This window comes from Lagenorhynchus albirostris, chromosome 1, assembly GCF_949774975.1.
Source record: "Lagenorhynchus albirostris chromosome 1, mLagAlb1.1, whole genome shotgun sequence".
NCBI classification, from domain to species: Eukaryota; Metazoa; Chordata; class Mammalia; order Artiodactyla; family Delphinidae; genus Lagenorhynchus; species Lagenorhynchus albirostris.
Window position 1 is genome coordinate 175,847,764 of NC_083095.1, and position 15,746 is coordinate 175,863,509.

Sequence of the window (15,746 nt, forward strand, 5' to 3'; positions counted from 1 at the left end):
TGAAAGCTGTGGGATCTGCGGGGGCGAGTGATGGAGACAGTAAGATTCTAGGGGAGACAGGAATTCCACGGCTGAGAATCGCGTCGCCGGTCACCTTTCTCTCCCGTAGGGAACAGCAGGTGGCTCAGGGGACCTGGAGGTCGTGAGGGTGGGTCCAGGGGGCCACTGCGGTAGGAATTCAGAATCTCTCTGCAGACTCTAATCTTTCCGTGAGCACCCGCCCCCAGGCCCCTTCTGTCACGCATCCCTTAAGTGTATTTTTAAATTAAAAAAATTTTTTTTTATTGAATGAAAGAGTCTTTAAATTCTGTAGTGCTTTACAATTTTCAAAAGTTTCATAATTGTGCTGAAATACACATAACAGAAAATTTGCCATCTTAACCTTTTTAGGTGTACAGTTCAGTAGGGTTAAGTACATTCACGCTGGTGTGCAAGCCCACCTCCAGAACTTCCTCATCTTGCAAAACAAGCTCCGCCCCCATTAAACAATATTTTCACCCCCTCTCCCCCAGCTCCTGACAACCACCATTCCACTTTCTGTTTCTATGCATTTGACTACTCCGGGAGCCTCATGTAAGTGGAATCAGACAATATTTAGCCTTATTTTACTTGGGATGATGTCCTCAAGGGTCATCCATGTCGTAACCTGGGTCCGAATTTCATTCCTTTTTAAAGCTGAATAATATTCTATCGTATGTACAGACCACATGTTGGGTATCTATCCATCCACTGACGGACACGTTCATTGCTTCTAACTCTTGGCCATCATGAATAATGCTTATGTCTATTTCTTATACGTTGGAAACTTTCAAAAAGCAGTTGGCCCTTGAGGATCTAGTGAAAAAGAAATATTCCAACCTTCACCAGAACACGTGGCATGATTTTTTTTTTTTAACGCAACAGGTATTCTTTAGTGATTATGTTTTTCTAAGGCTCTTGGTTAAATATATGTGCATTTCCTGAGCACAGAACACCAACTAGGAAAGGACACCCTGAGTATGCTGCATGGCCTAGAAACTGATTTCAGATTAAAATAAGGAAGAGCCCCCAGAAGTTCAGTTCTGCATGCAGAACTGTATGTGGGTTCTGTATTCAACTGATGATACTTCTCACGCCTAGCACAATTGGCCTTTCGGTCCCAGTCTTTCCGTCCCTGCTTTGCCAAGGACCTACTCCTTTTATGAAAAGATTTTAGCTCATTAGAGGGAATGGGAGTGTGGGAATATGGCTTCATACAGTCACTGGGGCCAAAGGCTTTGCAGACAATAAACAAAGCCGGGCCACGCAGCCAGCTCCCACTCAGCCCAGATGTGGAGGCTCTGCAGAGACTGTCCCTACGGCTGCACTCCGCACCAGTGGGCGGGCCACCAAGAGGGATGATGCTGTCGGAAATGTAAGAATTCCTCTCCCATCTCATCCCCAGTTAACTTGTGGTTTCTAAAACATTTCCAGTGTCGTGGGTTTTTTTTAATCTATGTGCAGCTACTCTCTTGCTTGTGTCCATTTCATTTTCCCCTTTTATGTCTACCCCTCTTGTTTTGGTAGAAGAAAAAGTAAAATAAACATCAGAAACTGGAGTTCCCCTAAGAGGCGATCTTTTCTGAGGAGTTGTGAGCCCTGTGGCTTTAGCACCAAGTGTGAATATGCTGCAAATCAGCAACTTCCCGGAGCCACTGTCGCACGGCAGTGTGAGCTGTTGTGAGACTTTCTTCAACACTCGGTTTCTAAGAGGGAAAGGAGACAAATTGCCATAGGCTTTGGATGGGATGCGTCTTATGCTTCCTGGCCTTTAGTATCCAATCCACTCGTCTGCGATCAAGTCTAAAGCTATCACTCCCTTTGTAGGACATCGCATATAGCATTCACAAGAAGCCAGCACACAGCTTTCAATTTTAACAAAAAACTCCAAGATTGGTTGAATGTGTTAGACTTTTTCCTAAAACATTTCATCCATCATTATCATGTTCTTATGTATTTAAACCATAAAAGTTTCTAAATTGTTTACATGGCATCTGATCTCTGATTCCTAACATGTCCTTCCCCTGGAATAAAATCTTCAAGATGAAAAAAGAAACTGGTTAAACCTTCCATTTAGGAGCAGTATTTATTTCTAAATTGCACAAAGATAGTTAAAACATACTATATTTTAACTTGCAAATGAAGATTACCTGCTGAGGATGCCAAGTACCTTTTACATACGGTAAAGGGAGCACACTGTTTTGTGTTCTAAAACAGCACTTTGATGGATTTAAAATCCTCTACGCCCTCACCTTACTTCCTACCCTTAAATAGTGCATGATGGACAAGGTACCCCAGAGTCTTTGAATCAACTAGACTTTTCAGGGGCAAATAGATCTAAATACTCCAAGCCCTCTTCTTCTAAAGCATGATTAGTGAAAGGACACAAAGACATTTTGTAAACAATCCTATGTTAGCAAACTTAGCCCAATTCCATACGGCCCTTCCTTGCTAATATTCTGCCCAGTTCATCACTGACAACATTTATAATGTATTTACATTGTGCTAATTCTTTGCTCAAGGTAAAAGTAGGAGAAAAGCCCGGGACTCCGTAGATATAAGTGCTTTTCTCCTGAGAATGTTGGAGCTATGTTAACGTACACAGAACTTGCATGTGTAGTAATACTATTTTTACTATAATTAGTATCTTACTGAGAACACTTCATTGGGCCTGACGTTATACGTCAGATTCTCCATTAATGGCAGCAACTGCAGTTCTGTCAAGAATGCAGAGGCCCCCGGTAGTGAATTTACTCTTGAAAATGATAGAAGGAAACTTTAATTGAGAGAGGTGGGTCTGTATTAGCCCTGTACTTCTAGATTCCTGGAAGATTTTCTGAGTTGGAAAAGGTCAATTCATTTACTTCTAGAACTCAGAAAAAACCTCTAGTTATGTCACAACCTTCCCAATCTAGCTTCTCTTACTTGTGTCACCCATTTGGCCTAGATATTTCCACCACCGAATGATGGCATCTTTGGCTGGTTTGTGATGTTTTGACCCAGGTATTGGGCAGGGTTCCCACTCCTGTTGGATATGGCCACCCACTCAATATGATCTACCAGATTTGGAAGCCCAAATCACAGTCCGTTTAAAGAAAAAGCAATGAAACTGAATGTGTGGCCATGGGAATAGACCTCAGTGTCCTAGACTTCAGTGTTGTCATCTATTAAAATGAGGAAATCAGACTAGATTGTTTCTAACGGCAGTGTGGTGAAGGGCGCCAGATAAGACTGGTAGGTCTGAATCCCAAGGTCATGGGCAAATTACTTGACCTCTCTGTGCCTTGCCTGTAAAAGAAGGTCAATAATAGAACCTACCTCTTGGAGTTGTCTTGAGGATTAACTGAGTGAATACATTTTAAGCACATGGAACATCACATGATGCTTGATATATAAAAGGATACTCCCAGTGATAAGGCAGTTTGATTTTTCTAATCCCCTCCCCTCTTCCCATTCTGGACAGAGTGAGGAATGATGTTGGGAGAAGAGGATACAGAGAGGCTTATCCATTTCTTAAAAAAGAAAACAAACCTAGCCATTGCTCTATTTTCTTATGATTCCACTCAAGGATTTTGACCTTCCTGTCACTGTAAAAAGGAAAACAGAATAATCCAGTGGCAGCAGGGCAATAACGGCCGGGCTCCTGAACGTGTCACAGTGATGTCGAGTTAGGAATGCTCTTCACCAAGAGGTGCCAACTCACTGCAGTGCAACCAGGCATCAGAACATCGCTTAGCGGTCAGGACCCTGTCACTTTCCTGAGATGAGAAAGTCTTTTATCTACAAATGCCTCCAGCTGGTGGTACTGCTTAAGTCAACAGCAGTTCCAATGGATTGGAATAACCCAAGTTCCTGGTTACAGAGAGCTTGAAGTACGTGAAATTTACTATCTCCTCCTCCAGGAATGGAATTCCTCGCTCTTCTAGAGGACGGAGTTTTAGCAAAACCAGGACCCATTCATTTAAGAGAATGTGACAGGAGTCGTTATTGGAAATGTGGTGTCTGTTACAAGCTCTGAAAAATGGCAGGCTCCCTTCCTGAGTTTTCTTCCTCCACTTTTTCAAGGAAGTGGTAAAAGTGTCACTTCTCCCAGGCACATCAGACTGTCATTTAAAAATGTGTCTCATTAAATCCTCAGCTTCTGGTCTAGCCTCCAGAAGTGTATCCTCCAGAGTTTCTAAGAAACGACATCTGTCACTTCTTAGAGAAGGTTTGATTGTTTTTTCCCTTCTCATTTAGGAAAGGAATGTCAGCCGTTTATGAAGTAGTAGAATGAGGCCCATTTCTCTGCCCTGCTAAGAGTCGTAAAGGAAGGACTTTTCTGCTGAAAGGGAGGTTTTGTTAATACCTGGTGTTCTTCATACTTCACAGTCTTTTGAAGGCAACAACAACTATGACACACCTGAGCTACGGACATTTCCACCCCTTTCCACGCGATTCATCAGGATCTACCCCGAGAGAGCCACTCACGGCGGACTAGGGCTACGGATGGAGCTGCTGGGCTGTGAGGTGGAAGGTAAGCACGATTTCCAGAGCCCCCCCTGGTTCCTCAGATGTTTTATTTCCTTCATCATGCACTTATGCCCCTGACGGTGCTGCTGCAAATTGCCCCATTTCTCCTGGGCGATCCTGTGTCTCTTGTGCCTGCTGGTCCGTAAGGCTCATCACCTGACGCCCTGCACGACTTATTCAGCAGATACGCTACTGACCCTCATTTCTCCCTGTTTCAACAGGAAGACTTGTAGACAAGCAGCCTTCTCCTGTCCCTAAGTGCACACTGCATCATTCCCAGATCTTCCCCTAGTCCTTTGTCTACCCGCTTGGGATTAGTTTATCTTCTCATTTGACAATGTTTACTGAGTACAAGTTCTTTCCCAGACACAAAGGAGGCACCAGGAACACAAAGGTCTATAGGACGTGGACCTTACACTCAAGTAGTTCAGCACGGATGGAGGTGGTAGACCAACACACCAGCACTTGCTGCCCCTGGGCTTTGCCCCTAGAAACCGTGCCCATCCTTCAGGACTTGGCCCCGTGCCCTGTCTTCCATAACAGTGCCTTCACATCCTAATTTTTTGTAGGTTGTTTCCATAACGCTCCTCAGATTCTGTGGGGTTGTCTTCTTTGACTTTTTTTTTTAAATGATGTATTGTGAAATTCACATAACATAAAATCCTCCATTTTTTAAAATTATTTTATTTTTATTTTATTTATTTATTTATTTGCGGTACGAGGGCCTCTCACTGCTGTGACCTCTCCCACTGCGGAGCACAGGCTCTGGACGTGCAGGCTCAGCAGCCATGGCTCACAGGCCCAGCCGCTCCGCGGCATGTGGGATCCTCCCGGAACGGGGCACGAACCCGCGTCCCCTGCATCGGCAGGCGGACTGTCAACCACTGCGCCACCAGGGAAGCCCTTAATTATTTTATTTTATTTTGTTGTCGTTGTTGTATTTTGGCCGCACCTCGTGGCATGTAGGATGGTCCCTGACCAGGGATCAAACCCAGGCCCCCGCAGTGAAAGCTCCGAATCCTAACCACTAGGCCACCAGGGAATTCCCTAAAATCCACCACTTTAAAGTAAACAATTCAGTGGCATTTAGTACGTTGACAATTATTTATGCAACTGACACCTCTATCTAGTTCCAAAACGTTTCCATCGCTCCGAAGTGAAACCCCCTACCCATTAAGCAGTCCCCCTCCCTCAACCCCGGCGACCACAGATTCCATGACCTTCTTAGTGTTGTTCAGAGGTCCATGTCTGGTCCAAGTTGGCATCTGCAGTGTTGACTACCATCACATACTAGCAGGAAGCAGCATTTGACAGGCTGAAACGTCAAGACATTATCTTGGATGAATTTTTGTTGGTTTTTTTGTTTTGTTTTGTTTTGGCTTGGTTTTGGGGTTTTTTTGGCCACGCTGCGAGGCTTTAGGGATCTTAGTTCCCCGACCAGGGATTGAATCCGCCGCACCCCCTGCAGTGGAAGCACAGAGCCCTAACCATTAAACCACCAGGGAAGTCCCCTGCCTGAATTTCTTAGGCTGCTGCGGAGAAACAAAACTTTACATGAGATAATATATATAATGTACAGTGAGGTCTGTTTAAAGATAGACTTAGGTTATCATAGGAAGGTCATATCAAGGACAAATTCACTTCTCACATTGACCTCAGAACTGCACTCTCCTCTGCATTTTTTCACATAATGAATGAGATGAATGTTTGAAAAAATATGATGGTTGCGTAGTGTACTATTTAATGCTTTTGTGCCTTGGAATTCCCATCTGCCTTCAATTTGGGCATAAACGAGTAACCTTATACCAACTTTTTCATCCCCATAAAGGTCTTTCTCTAGGTTAGTGCAAAGAATGGCTATTGTTGGTACCCAGATGTTAATCCATTGAGCATATGCTCAGAGTTGTTTGGAAGGATGCCTCTTAAATATCACCTTCTTGGGATTTCATAATTATTTGTATTTTGAGCTACCCCAATATAATTACATTCCTGAGCACATTAAATATCATAAAACATTTCTTACACACTAAAGAATCTTAAGCTATAAATCACCATCCTAGTGAATAATTCATAGCTGCTTTCCTATGTGTTTATTGAAAAGCAGGCCATTATCTCCGATTCTTTATTAGGTAGTTGTTTCCATATCTGTAGTTATGTCCCAGGACCTCTGAATCATCTAGTCACTGTCAACACAGACCAAGAATGACCATGTGCCAGGACTTTGGCAAAGATGCCAAGAAAAAGAAGGGATGGGCAGACTGAACCACCTGCAGACACATTCGTTCAGTGTGCTGAGCAATGTGGTTGCCTGGAAAAGGGCGTCTGCTGCTCCGATGCAGGACTTTAGCCCCGATTCTGGGAAGCGACATTGATTTAGAAGGTGGAATGAATGGATGGTTGAAAAGACTGAGCCTGGTGGCAGTTTGCCAGTGTCAACTCTGTGGTGAGGTAGCAATGGTGGTGAAGGGGTTTGCTGCAGATGTTTGCAGGCACTCACCGAGGCGGGGAAGTTGCCCCGAGCCACACGAGGAGCCAGCACCCAGGGAAAGTGTTGTCAAAGCTGTTTAACACAGTTGGTGAAAGGGAGTGTTTTTCTTCTCCCTTAAAACGATTAACAGGCCCTTATTAAATACTGACTTTGTACCTTGTGCTACAGGAGATACCCAAAGATAGAGAAAGAGGGTGATGTGCAGCCCAGCCATCTCGGAGTCTCCATCTTATTTGGGGCTAGCACTTATGTTTAAGAAACAGAGAACCACAGAAGATAAAAGATTTTCAAGCAGTAAAATTGGGACATCACTTTTTACTTTTTTCAATTTAATCCCCGTACTACCCTGGTCCACTTCCAGTGCAAAACTCCTCCTTTTTAAATACCATAAGGAATGTGGAAAAACCAGCAAGATGAATAGAGAGTTTGAAAGTGGCACGTTACCAAGAGCAAAGGCAGCTTAGCAAAGGCAAGCATCTGGATTGCCAAAGAGGATTCTATTGATTCAGTGTTAGCAATAAGCAGAACCCAGAATACGTGTGTATGCATTTTACAGAGTCTAGTTTGTACCCCTAAACGGTGTGAACATTACCTGTACGTGGCGATGTCCTAATTATTATTGGTGTGTGTTTGGGGCAGTTGAGGAAGTTGAAACTAGCTATGTTTCTACATTTATTATAACTCTGCTCAGGCCTTTAGCACAATAACAAACAGGGTCAAATTTTTATTGAGAAAGCAGCAGTTACCAGCACATTCCAATTGGCCAGAAGCTGTTAGAGAACAGGCCCCCACTCCCAGCATCTTGTCTGGTTTTCAGACATCAAGAGAACTGTCCATTATCTCAAGTCATGTAAAGTGAAATGTAATGCCGAAAACTGTAAGATATTAAACAGATTGCAAAAATGAGTAACAGGCTGGAAAAGAAAAATAGACGGAACTAAATTTAAAGAACTTCAAAAGCAGTCTTTGATTAATGTTGGCTACTTTTCAACTACAAACTCAAAGCTATGGGAATACCTGCCAGCAGTGGAATGTAGTCCTCTGGGAGTTAAGGTAAAATGACCCCAGGGAACTCCCAGACACCTGCCTGGGCTCACAATCTGAGAAGCTTACTTAGAGGGAAATGGAGTTCCTCTTTAAAAAAATAAAGAAGTAAAGAACAATATTGTACTAAAAATGAATGCTGAGACTCCCTTTTGGGGAAAATTTTACAAGATAAACTTAGTAAATACCAAGAATATAAAAGAATTCTTGACAAGTGAGTCCTCTAGCACCTTGAAAATGAAAGGAAAAACAGTTCAAGCCAAATCTCTATCATCAAAGTTCCCAACTTCAGGGTCATGAATAAATAACCAGTGAGAATACAAGAACTTTTCAGAAAAAGGATGTGTATGTAGATAACAATGTATAAAATGCTAAGGCAGCCAATTCTACGAAGGAGATACGGATCAAATACCAAAACAAAGCAGTCCCCAATGCATTCTGCAAACTCTGAGTATATTTCGCTCCTGAAAGAGAGGCAAACCACGCTCCCGGTCTTCTAACCACAGATTAGAGTTTTCTGCAAAAGCATTAGCAGGATCAACAGCCGGGGGCTGGAGAATACATTTCAGAGGTGTGAGAAAATAATCTTTGGATCTTGTTTCAGCACCTACAGCTGGACCGACCACTCCCAATGGGAACCTGGTGGATGAATGTGATGACGACCAGGCCAACTGCCACAGCGGAACAGGTGATGACTTCCAGCTCACAGGTGCAGAAACCATCTTCATCCCATTGCTCTGCCATCTCAGTTCATGTTGTAGTCCGAGACCCGCTAATTAACGTCTGTTTGTGTTTGCGGAAATCCTCACGGAGGCAGGCGGGAGGAAGCCTTGCCAAAACACGTGCATCTTCATTTCCTCATGTTGTCATGTAAACAAATTGTCCTTCACAGCCACAGCCATTCGAGCGATAATTTTAGCCATTTTCAGAGCCAAAGGCTAGGATTGTCTTCATTGGATAAGAATTCCTCCATGGCTAAATGGAACATAAACTGATTCTCATCTTTGACCTCCACCCCCTTCCGAGATAACATGTGCACCACCCGTACATAACCACACGCTGGAGAACGTTTCTTTTCAGTTTCTAACCAGGATCAAATTTTTTGAGTGCATCCTTTAAGCAACTAATTAATGAAATCAAGCTTATATTTGAAAGGCAGCTTTGAAGCTAGGATTTTGCGAATCATGTTACATTAGAATTTACAAGGGCAGAATTTGTTGTTATTTGACATCACCACTAGCAGATATATCAGGAATGGTGTGTGCCACGTGCCTCACCAACTTATTTAGAGGATTACTCCATGATATTCTAAAACTCTAAAAGCTAGAAAGTGACCTTCTCTTCTACTTGGACTGGCAGAGGAAACATTAAGCAAGTGGGGAAATGGGAGGCCACCATTTGGAAACTGGCCAAAGCACTAGAATTATCACCCTATTGCTGCCAAAGGTACCGTGGGGCCTTTACTGCTACCCAGATCAAAACACAGTTTCTTACAGCATCTGACTCTCATTTTACATTAAACACGAGCCCGTGGATGCAGGTCTGTATTTTTACCCAAAAGGGATTCAGGAGAGCCCACGTAATTCATTTTCATGGGCGAAACTGAAGGCGTTACCATGTAACTCCACAATAGTGCCACGTTATTAGCTAACGCATTAATGTAAAATGTGGAAGGAAATGTCCCAGATTTCCAGTTACTTCAAAAGCTCTCTTCTGAAGGAGGAAGACTGCTCTGCACCCTGAGATGGAATAAGGGGTAAAATCTAGCTCAGAAGTTTAGTACCATGAAGGGAGTTTACATTTAAATCCTACCTCCTAAGGTTCTCTGCCTCCAAATTTCCAGGATAATTGCTTACAGTCGAATGGCCAATAAATGTCACGTGGCTATGGGCTTTTGAAAACAAATCTTGTATATAAGTAGTTGCAAGCCACAAAAATTACTCTAATTAATGCAGAGGGTTTTTCTTTGTGAGATGTCAAGCTCCAGCTAAAAAGCTTATACAGCTGATGTTAAAACAGAGTACCAGTCTGGTGAAACAGGTCCTGCAGAACCTTCCCAAGGTTGCCTGTGAACGAACACTCTGCAAACCTCAGGCTTTTTGCAAACCCGGTCACACGTCCCATCCGTAGTGAAAATCCTCATATAAAGGAACGTCTGCAGTCATCAGAGACTCCCCTGTTCAATTACCCTCTTGAGGAGAGGTTCTTTCCTTTATAAACCCTAAAGTGGTCAGTTAATATTGATTAGAGACAAAGCCTCAGATTTATTCCTTGTGTCAGAACAACCAACCTTCTCATTTGTGCATCGGCTCATGACTGAATCAATTGAAACCTAAGCCTTTGAATGAAATAGGGTGAGTCTGTTAGCCTGGAGCAAATTGTGTATGGCCCCGAGTTGCAAACCACAGAAAATGGGTCATTTTGACTGGAAACACTGACAGTCCTTTATAAGTACAAGGCGATAGTTTATCTACAGCATTTAAAATCATTTATTGGGTAGATAGAAAAAAATCCATTCTAGTTTTTTGGTTTTTTTTTTTTACATATTACCCTGGCGAAAAAAAGTCATTTTCTCAGGCCAGCACGTTTGTTTCAATAATTTGATCTCTACGTGCATCTATTAAGAACTTCCGGGGGTGCTGCGAAGGCTCACTCTATTGCCCCAACAAGAAGAGGTGATCTAAGAAGACATCCTCATGCTTTGTATTCATTTACTGCATGACGGCCCATTTGTCCTTTTTTAAAAGCTTATTTTGCTCTATGAAGCTCTGTGTTAGTCTTTTCTGAAGAAGGGCGGGCTGACATTTGCCGGTGTTTGCAAGCAGCCCAGCCTGCCCCTACCTAACCCACTATCTTTTCACAGGTGAGCATCTCACCTCCTGGGCTCACACACAAGTCTGTACCCTCCTTGCTCTTTCTGTCACAGCTGCAAACTTTGAATGTTCAGTGTCCAAAACCAAACGAAAAGTATTCTCCCTTTCACCCTGATGGTTGGCAGCATGGAAATTGGGATCAATGCTCCCTTAAGGTTCGGTTCCTTAACAGAGATGATGTCACTTTAATGTCTTCTCCTGGGGGGGTGGCCTATTTGAATATAGGGTGAAATAAGTATTTAACAAAATGCTCATTACCTATAAACAACACTGAATTCCAGGTGAACTGTACCAAATGCATGGAAATGAGGAGAGGTTTTGCTCTCCCTTGCTTGCTTGTCAGGGTGAAAATTCACCCTTGAAGTTACTCATTTGCAAATGCCTTTGATGTCATTAGATAATACAGTTGGCTTCAAAGGCACCAGGAGGCCAAATTTCACATTGGATCTGGGTGTCCCCAACAGCGGAATTTGGCTCCCAACCTCTAACACAACTGACAGTGCATATCTGTTTTTAAAAGTGAAGTTTCACCTTGAGTCTTTCTCCTTTAAGACCACTGGGAACGGAATGCTAATGCGTCTGGCCTCCCTCCAATTCTGCCATTATAGATTCACCTTCTTAACCCATAATATATGTAATGGCTTCTCCTAGCGCCTGCCTCATTGAGGCCGTGCACACGTGAGACCACTTATCCAGCATATTTACTGGGCCAGCAGGGGTACCACGACTTGGTGCTACAGTGGACTAGCTCAGAAATCTTCAGGCCATTTCAAGAGCTCAGCTTTACGGCTCTCTGATTCATGATCCGGGTGATTTCTCACCCATGGGAGCTGCAGGATAGGACTAGGCCTCGGCCAGAAGAGACATGATTACAGTCTCTATTGAATGACACTACTGGAAGGTGTACAGTGGCACCTCAGAGCCACCTCCAAACTTTCCACGATGGGCATGAGCCCCCCATGCCCTTACCCTGAGTCTACCCAGGACTTTATCTCTCGGGAAAGCAAATAGATGCTCTCGACCGTGATCTGCAAGGCAGGCACACATATGGAGAAATGGCTTTCGCAAGCACCAAAGTAATAAACAGCAAACCAGTTTTTCAAGAAGCGTTCAGGTGATGCTTGTGGGTTGGGCAACTTGAAGAACGGGGCTTTAAAACAGAAGTCTCATGACGAAGGGCGGAAAATGGCTGAGCTAAGATACCCAAGCTAAGAGGGTAAATCTAAGTTTCCACTGGTCCCCAGACCACGAATTCCAAGTCGACCCGGGCTGACTGAAGTTGATGGCATTCAGGGTGTTGTTTGTGCAGCCTTCCAGCTCCTCGGGACTGTGAAGAAATGTGCCCCTCCGCCCCTTCCCCTTTTCCTGCAGCTTCTCCGAACTGCATACTGGGCGGAATTATTTGTCCTTGGGAAAAACAAACAACCGCAGCCGCAAAAGAAAGGAGGAATTACTGCCATCTGCTTTAAAACTTCAGTTTTTAAAATAGATTGTGGGGACCAGCCTTGCAACTCCCCCCAAGACACACATCTGAAACCTTGGGAAACTATTTGAAGCTTAGAGGTCTAGGTCAAGTTTAATACTTAAGTCACTAAGGACCTTGGGCGGCCTTTGCTTTTCACTCTTGCAGTTGTGAGCGTCGTCGATTAGTCTGGGAGTCAGGGAATGCCCTTGGAAGGAAGTCTGGAACTCTCCATACTGCCTAGATGCTTTATGAATAAATGTATTGTGGTGAACAAAATTTAAGACATTTGCTATAGCTGGAATTAAAGGAAGAATTATCTGAGGGAACTGCTAGCCTCTAACAGATGTATGTAAGCATACAGCATTCTCTACTAAATATTACCTACAATGCTGCCTTTTTCTCATCTCATATGTTACTGTTTCTGTGTTTCAGGTGGTACCACTGTGCTGACCACAGAAAAGCCAACCGTGATAGACAGCACTATACAATCAGGTATCAAATACCAAAGAGAAAATGTGGTAGATTTCACATATGCCTGTTCTTTCCCACAAAATAGCACATCGCTACGGTTCTCAGTTTCCGTTTCCCTCAAAGTCCTAGCAGAGATGCCACCAGCATCTGGTCCCCAAGCATGAGCCATAAACACTGCTTTCCTTTCATCCACATGTATATGCAGCAGGGAGCAACATTTCCTTCCCCATCAGTCATTGCCAAATGGTGACAATCCCCGCTCTCAGCGGAAGGAACCGAGGAACATACTTTGTTTAAACGCAGCACATCTAGGACACGGACTGTGTTTGCAAACTCAGGAGAAGGAAGTCTCCCAGGCAGCAGCCTGACTATTTATTTTCATCGCCACTCAGCAAATCGGAGACAGGCGAAGTTTGTCAGTTTTGTCTGCCACAGAGTTGGCAGGTTTACAGCCGCATTGCCAGTGGGTGCGCCGCGAGATGGGGTGCAGGAAACCAGGGCTAGCAGTGCGCCCGGAGAGGAGCGCCCTCGGGAAGGGCACCTCTGCATCCTTTTATTAATAGAGGCCCTGTGATGACTTTTAGAGCCTCTGGTTTGCTGTTGATCAGGGCCCAGCCACAGGGGTAAGGTGGTCTCCCCCTCACTCTCTTTTGTATTCTGTTGGTATTTTTTGAAAATCTTCCCCACAGACACACACCAGGGGAAACTGTCGGTATAAGCAATCAGAAGTTTTACATACTTTAAAGTTAATCATTAGAGTGAGGTGAACAGGTCAGCTCACCAGCTTCTCCCATTTCCTCTACTGAAGCCCGCAGCCTTGGCCTCCACGGTCACTTCTTAATGGGGCATGTGGTGTGCATCACTGTTTCCTCAACAGCAGACCCTCCGCAGCCAGCAGAAAACAGAAAGGACTGCTCTGATTAGCATGCTTCCTTAAAGGGTGCTGTCACTCTTGACCCAATTAACCAGCAAAACAAACTTCCCTTTAGCTGAACTTAACCCCAGGTTTCCCCATGGTGGGCTCAGGGTGACAGACTCCCTGCTACCACTCAGCTCAGACACCCCCAAATACCAAAGATGAAACTGAAGAATAGTGTTCAGCTAAATTCCAACAGCCAGCTGGGAGTCCCATCCACACCTTTTCAGGTTATAAAACATAGCCTTGGGGGATTGGCTGGCTGCCCCTGCCTCCCGGATGGGGCTCTTGCTCTCTTCCCATCTTCCCTGATAGGAAATTCCTGGTTTCCCACTCAGCCCCATCAGGGCGGTTTTTATGGGGTAACTTCCTTGCAGGTTCTTTATGACCCTCTGTCACAGGGAAGAGGGGTAAGGTGAACAAGTGATGTTCTAATAATGTAACAAACATTTTAACTGTCTCTCTAGTTTTTCCTCTTACCAGAGAGTTAATTACAATCACTAGGGAGTTAACAGCTAGCTTGTTAGATCTCATCTCTTTTCCTGCCTGTCCAAAGAACTAGGGGGGTCATCAAAAAACCAAATATGAACAGCAGCCTTGGAGAAAATGGAAAGGTACATCAGATCCCCAAATGGGATGACTCTCCCTCAGTGCTGGAAGTCTTTGTTATCAGACCAGGAATGGCTCTGTGAACTTTTGATTTGTGCATGAACTCAAGGCCTTTGTCTTGATAGCTTCACAGAGGAGATCCAGAGCAGACAGTCATCTCATAGGGTCTCCTGTGGTCAGAGGGCAGAGGTACAAATCGTGAACCAGTAAGACCCCTTGCTACCACCACCTGAACAAGTTCACGTCAAACTGTTACCGAGCTCAAGCTCATACTGCTCACCCCACGGCAGGTCAATAAATCGAGAGACGAAGTATTGGGACAAGGAATAGCAACTTTATTCAGAAAGCCAGCAGGCCGAGAAGATGGTGGACTAGTGTCCCAAAGAACCATCTTACCCGAGTTAGGATTCAAGCTTCTTTTAGACTAAAAGGGGAGGGGATGTGGCTAGTTGTTGTAAACTTCTTAGTGCTGGAATCCTTTGTTCTTGCAGCTGTTCGTGGACGTGTGGTCACAATGTTCCTATAAACCTCCAACAAGACAATTGTTATTTTATATTCTGCAACTTTTTGTTTCTATATGAATGGAAAAGTGTAATACCTTTAAAGGTCAGCCTTGAGAATGGGCTTTCCTGTGTATTTCAGGCTATAGGCAACATTCTTTTACAAAAGTGCAGAGCCAACAAGACTAAGCACCCGCAAGAGAGCACAGGGTTAGAGCTAAAGGAATAGATCCAATATGCAGTCAGGTTTGTTCTTCTTTTTTTTTTATAATATGGTTGTGTTCTTTTTTTTTAAATGTATTTATTTGTTTGTTTGTTTTTGGCTATGTTGGGTCTTCGTTATTGCGCACAGGCTTTCTCTAGTTGCGGTGAGCGGGGGCTTCACTTCATTGCAGTGTGCAGGCTTCTCATTGCGGTGGCTTCTGTTGCAGAGCACAGGATCTAGGCACTCGGGCTTCAGTAGTTGTGCCACGTGGGCTCAGTAGTTGTGGCTCGCTGGCTCAGTAGTTGTGGCGCACAGGCTTAGTTGCTCCACGGCATGTGGGATCTTCCCAGACCAGGGCTCGAACCCACGTCCCCTGCATTGGCAGGCGGATTCTTAACCACTGCGCCACCAGGGAAGTCCCCAAGGTTTGTTCTTTTCTATTACAGGACCACAGGGCTTCTTGATGGGGTTGTCTGTTCTACAGTCAGCCCAGAGTCCTTTACAACTTGCCTTGGTTTCCTGTTTTTCCATTGTCTGAGTCATGAATCTGGCTCTCTAGATCTTCGTTTATGGATAGTGAACTGTCTGAGCTTCTTTGAGGAGTTCCGTTCATTGTCACCTCCTGGCTAAGCCAATGCTCAGAGA

General features: G+C 44.2%; 1 protein-coding gene across 7 annotated transcripts in view; it reads left to right on the forward strand.

Annotated features, from left to right (window-relative positions):
- The window catches only part of NRP1 (neuropilin 1), a 140,459-nt gene that overhangs the window by 109,803 nt on the left and 14,910 nt on the right, over positions 1-15,746 (forward strand). For 5 of the 7 annotated variants that reach the window (XM_060161065.1, XM_060161057.1, XM_060161072.1 and 2 more), the window contains 3 exons: positions 4,390-4,534; positions 8,667-8,771; positions 12,833-12,892. In XM_060161065.1, coding sequence (XP_060017048.1) covers positions 4,390-4,534; positions 8,667-8,771; positions 12,833-12,892 — 310 coding nt within the window. The remainder of the gene's footprint in view (positions 1-4,389; positions 4,535-8,666; positions 8,772-12,832; positions 12,893-15,746) is intronic. The other 2 variants (XM_060161091.1, XM_060161096.1) reach the window with 1 other exon arrangement.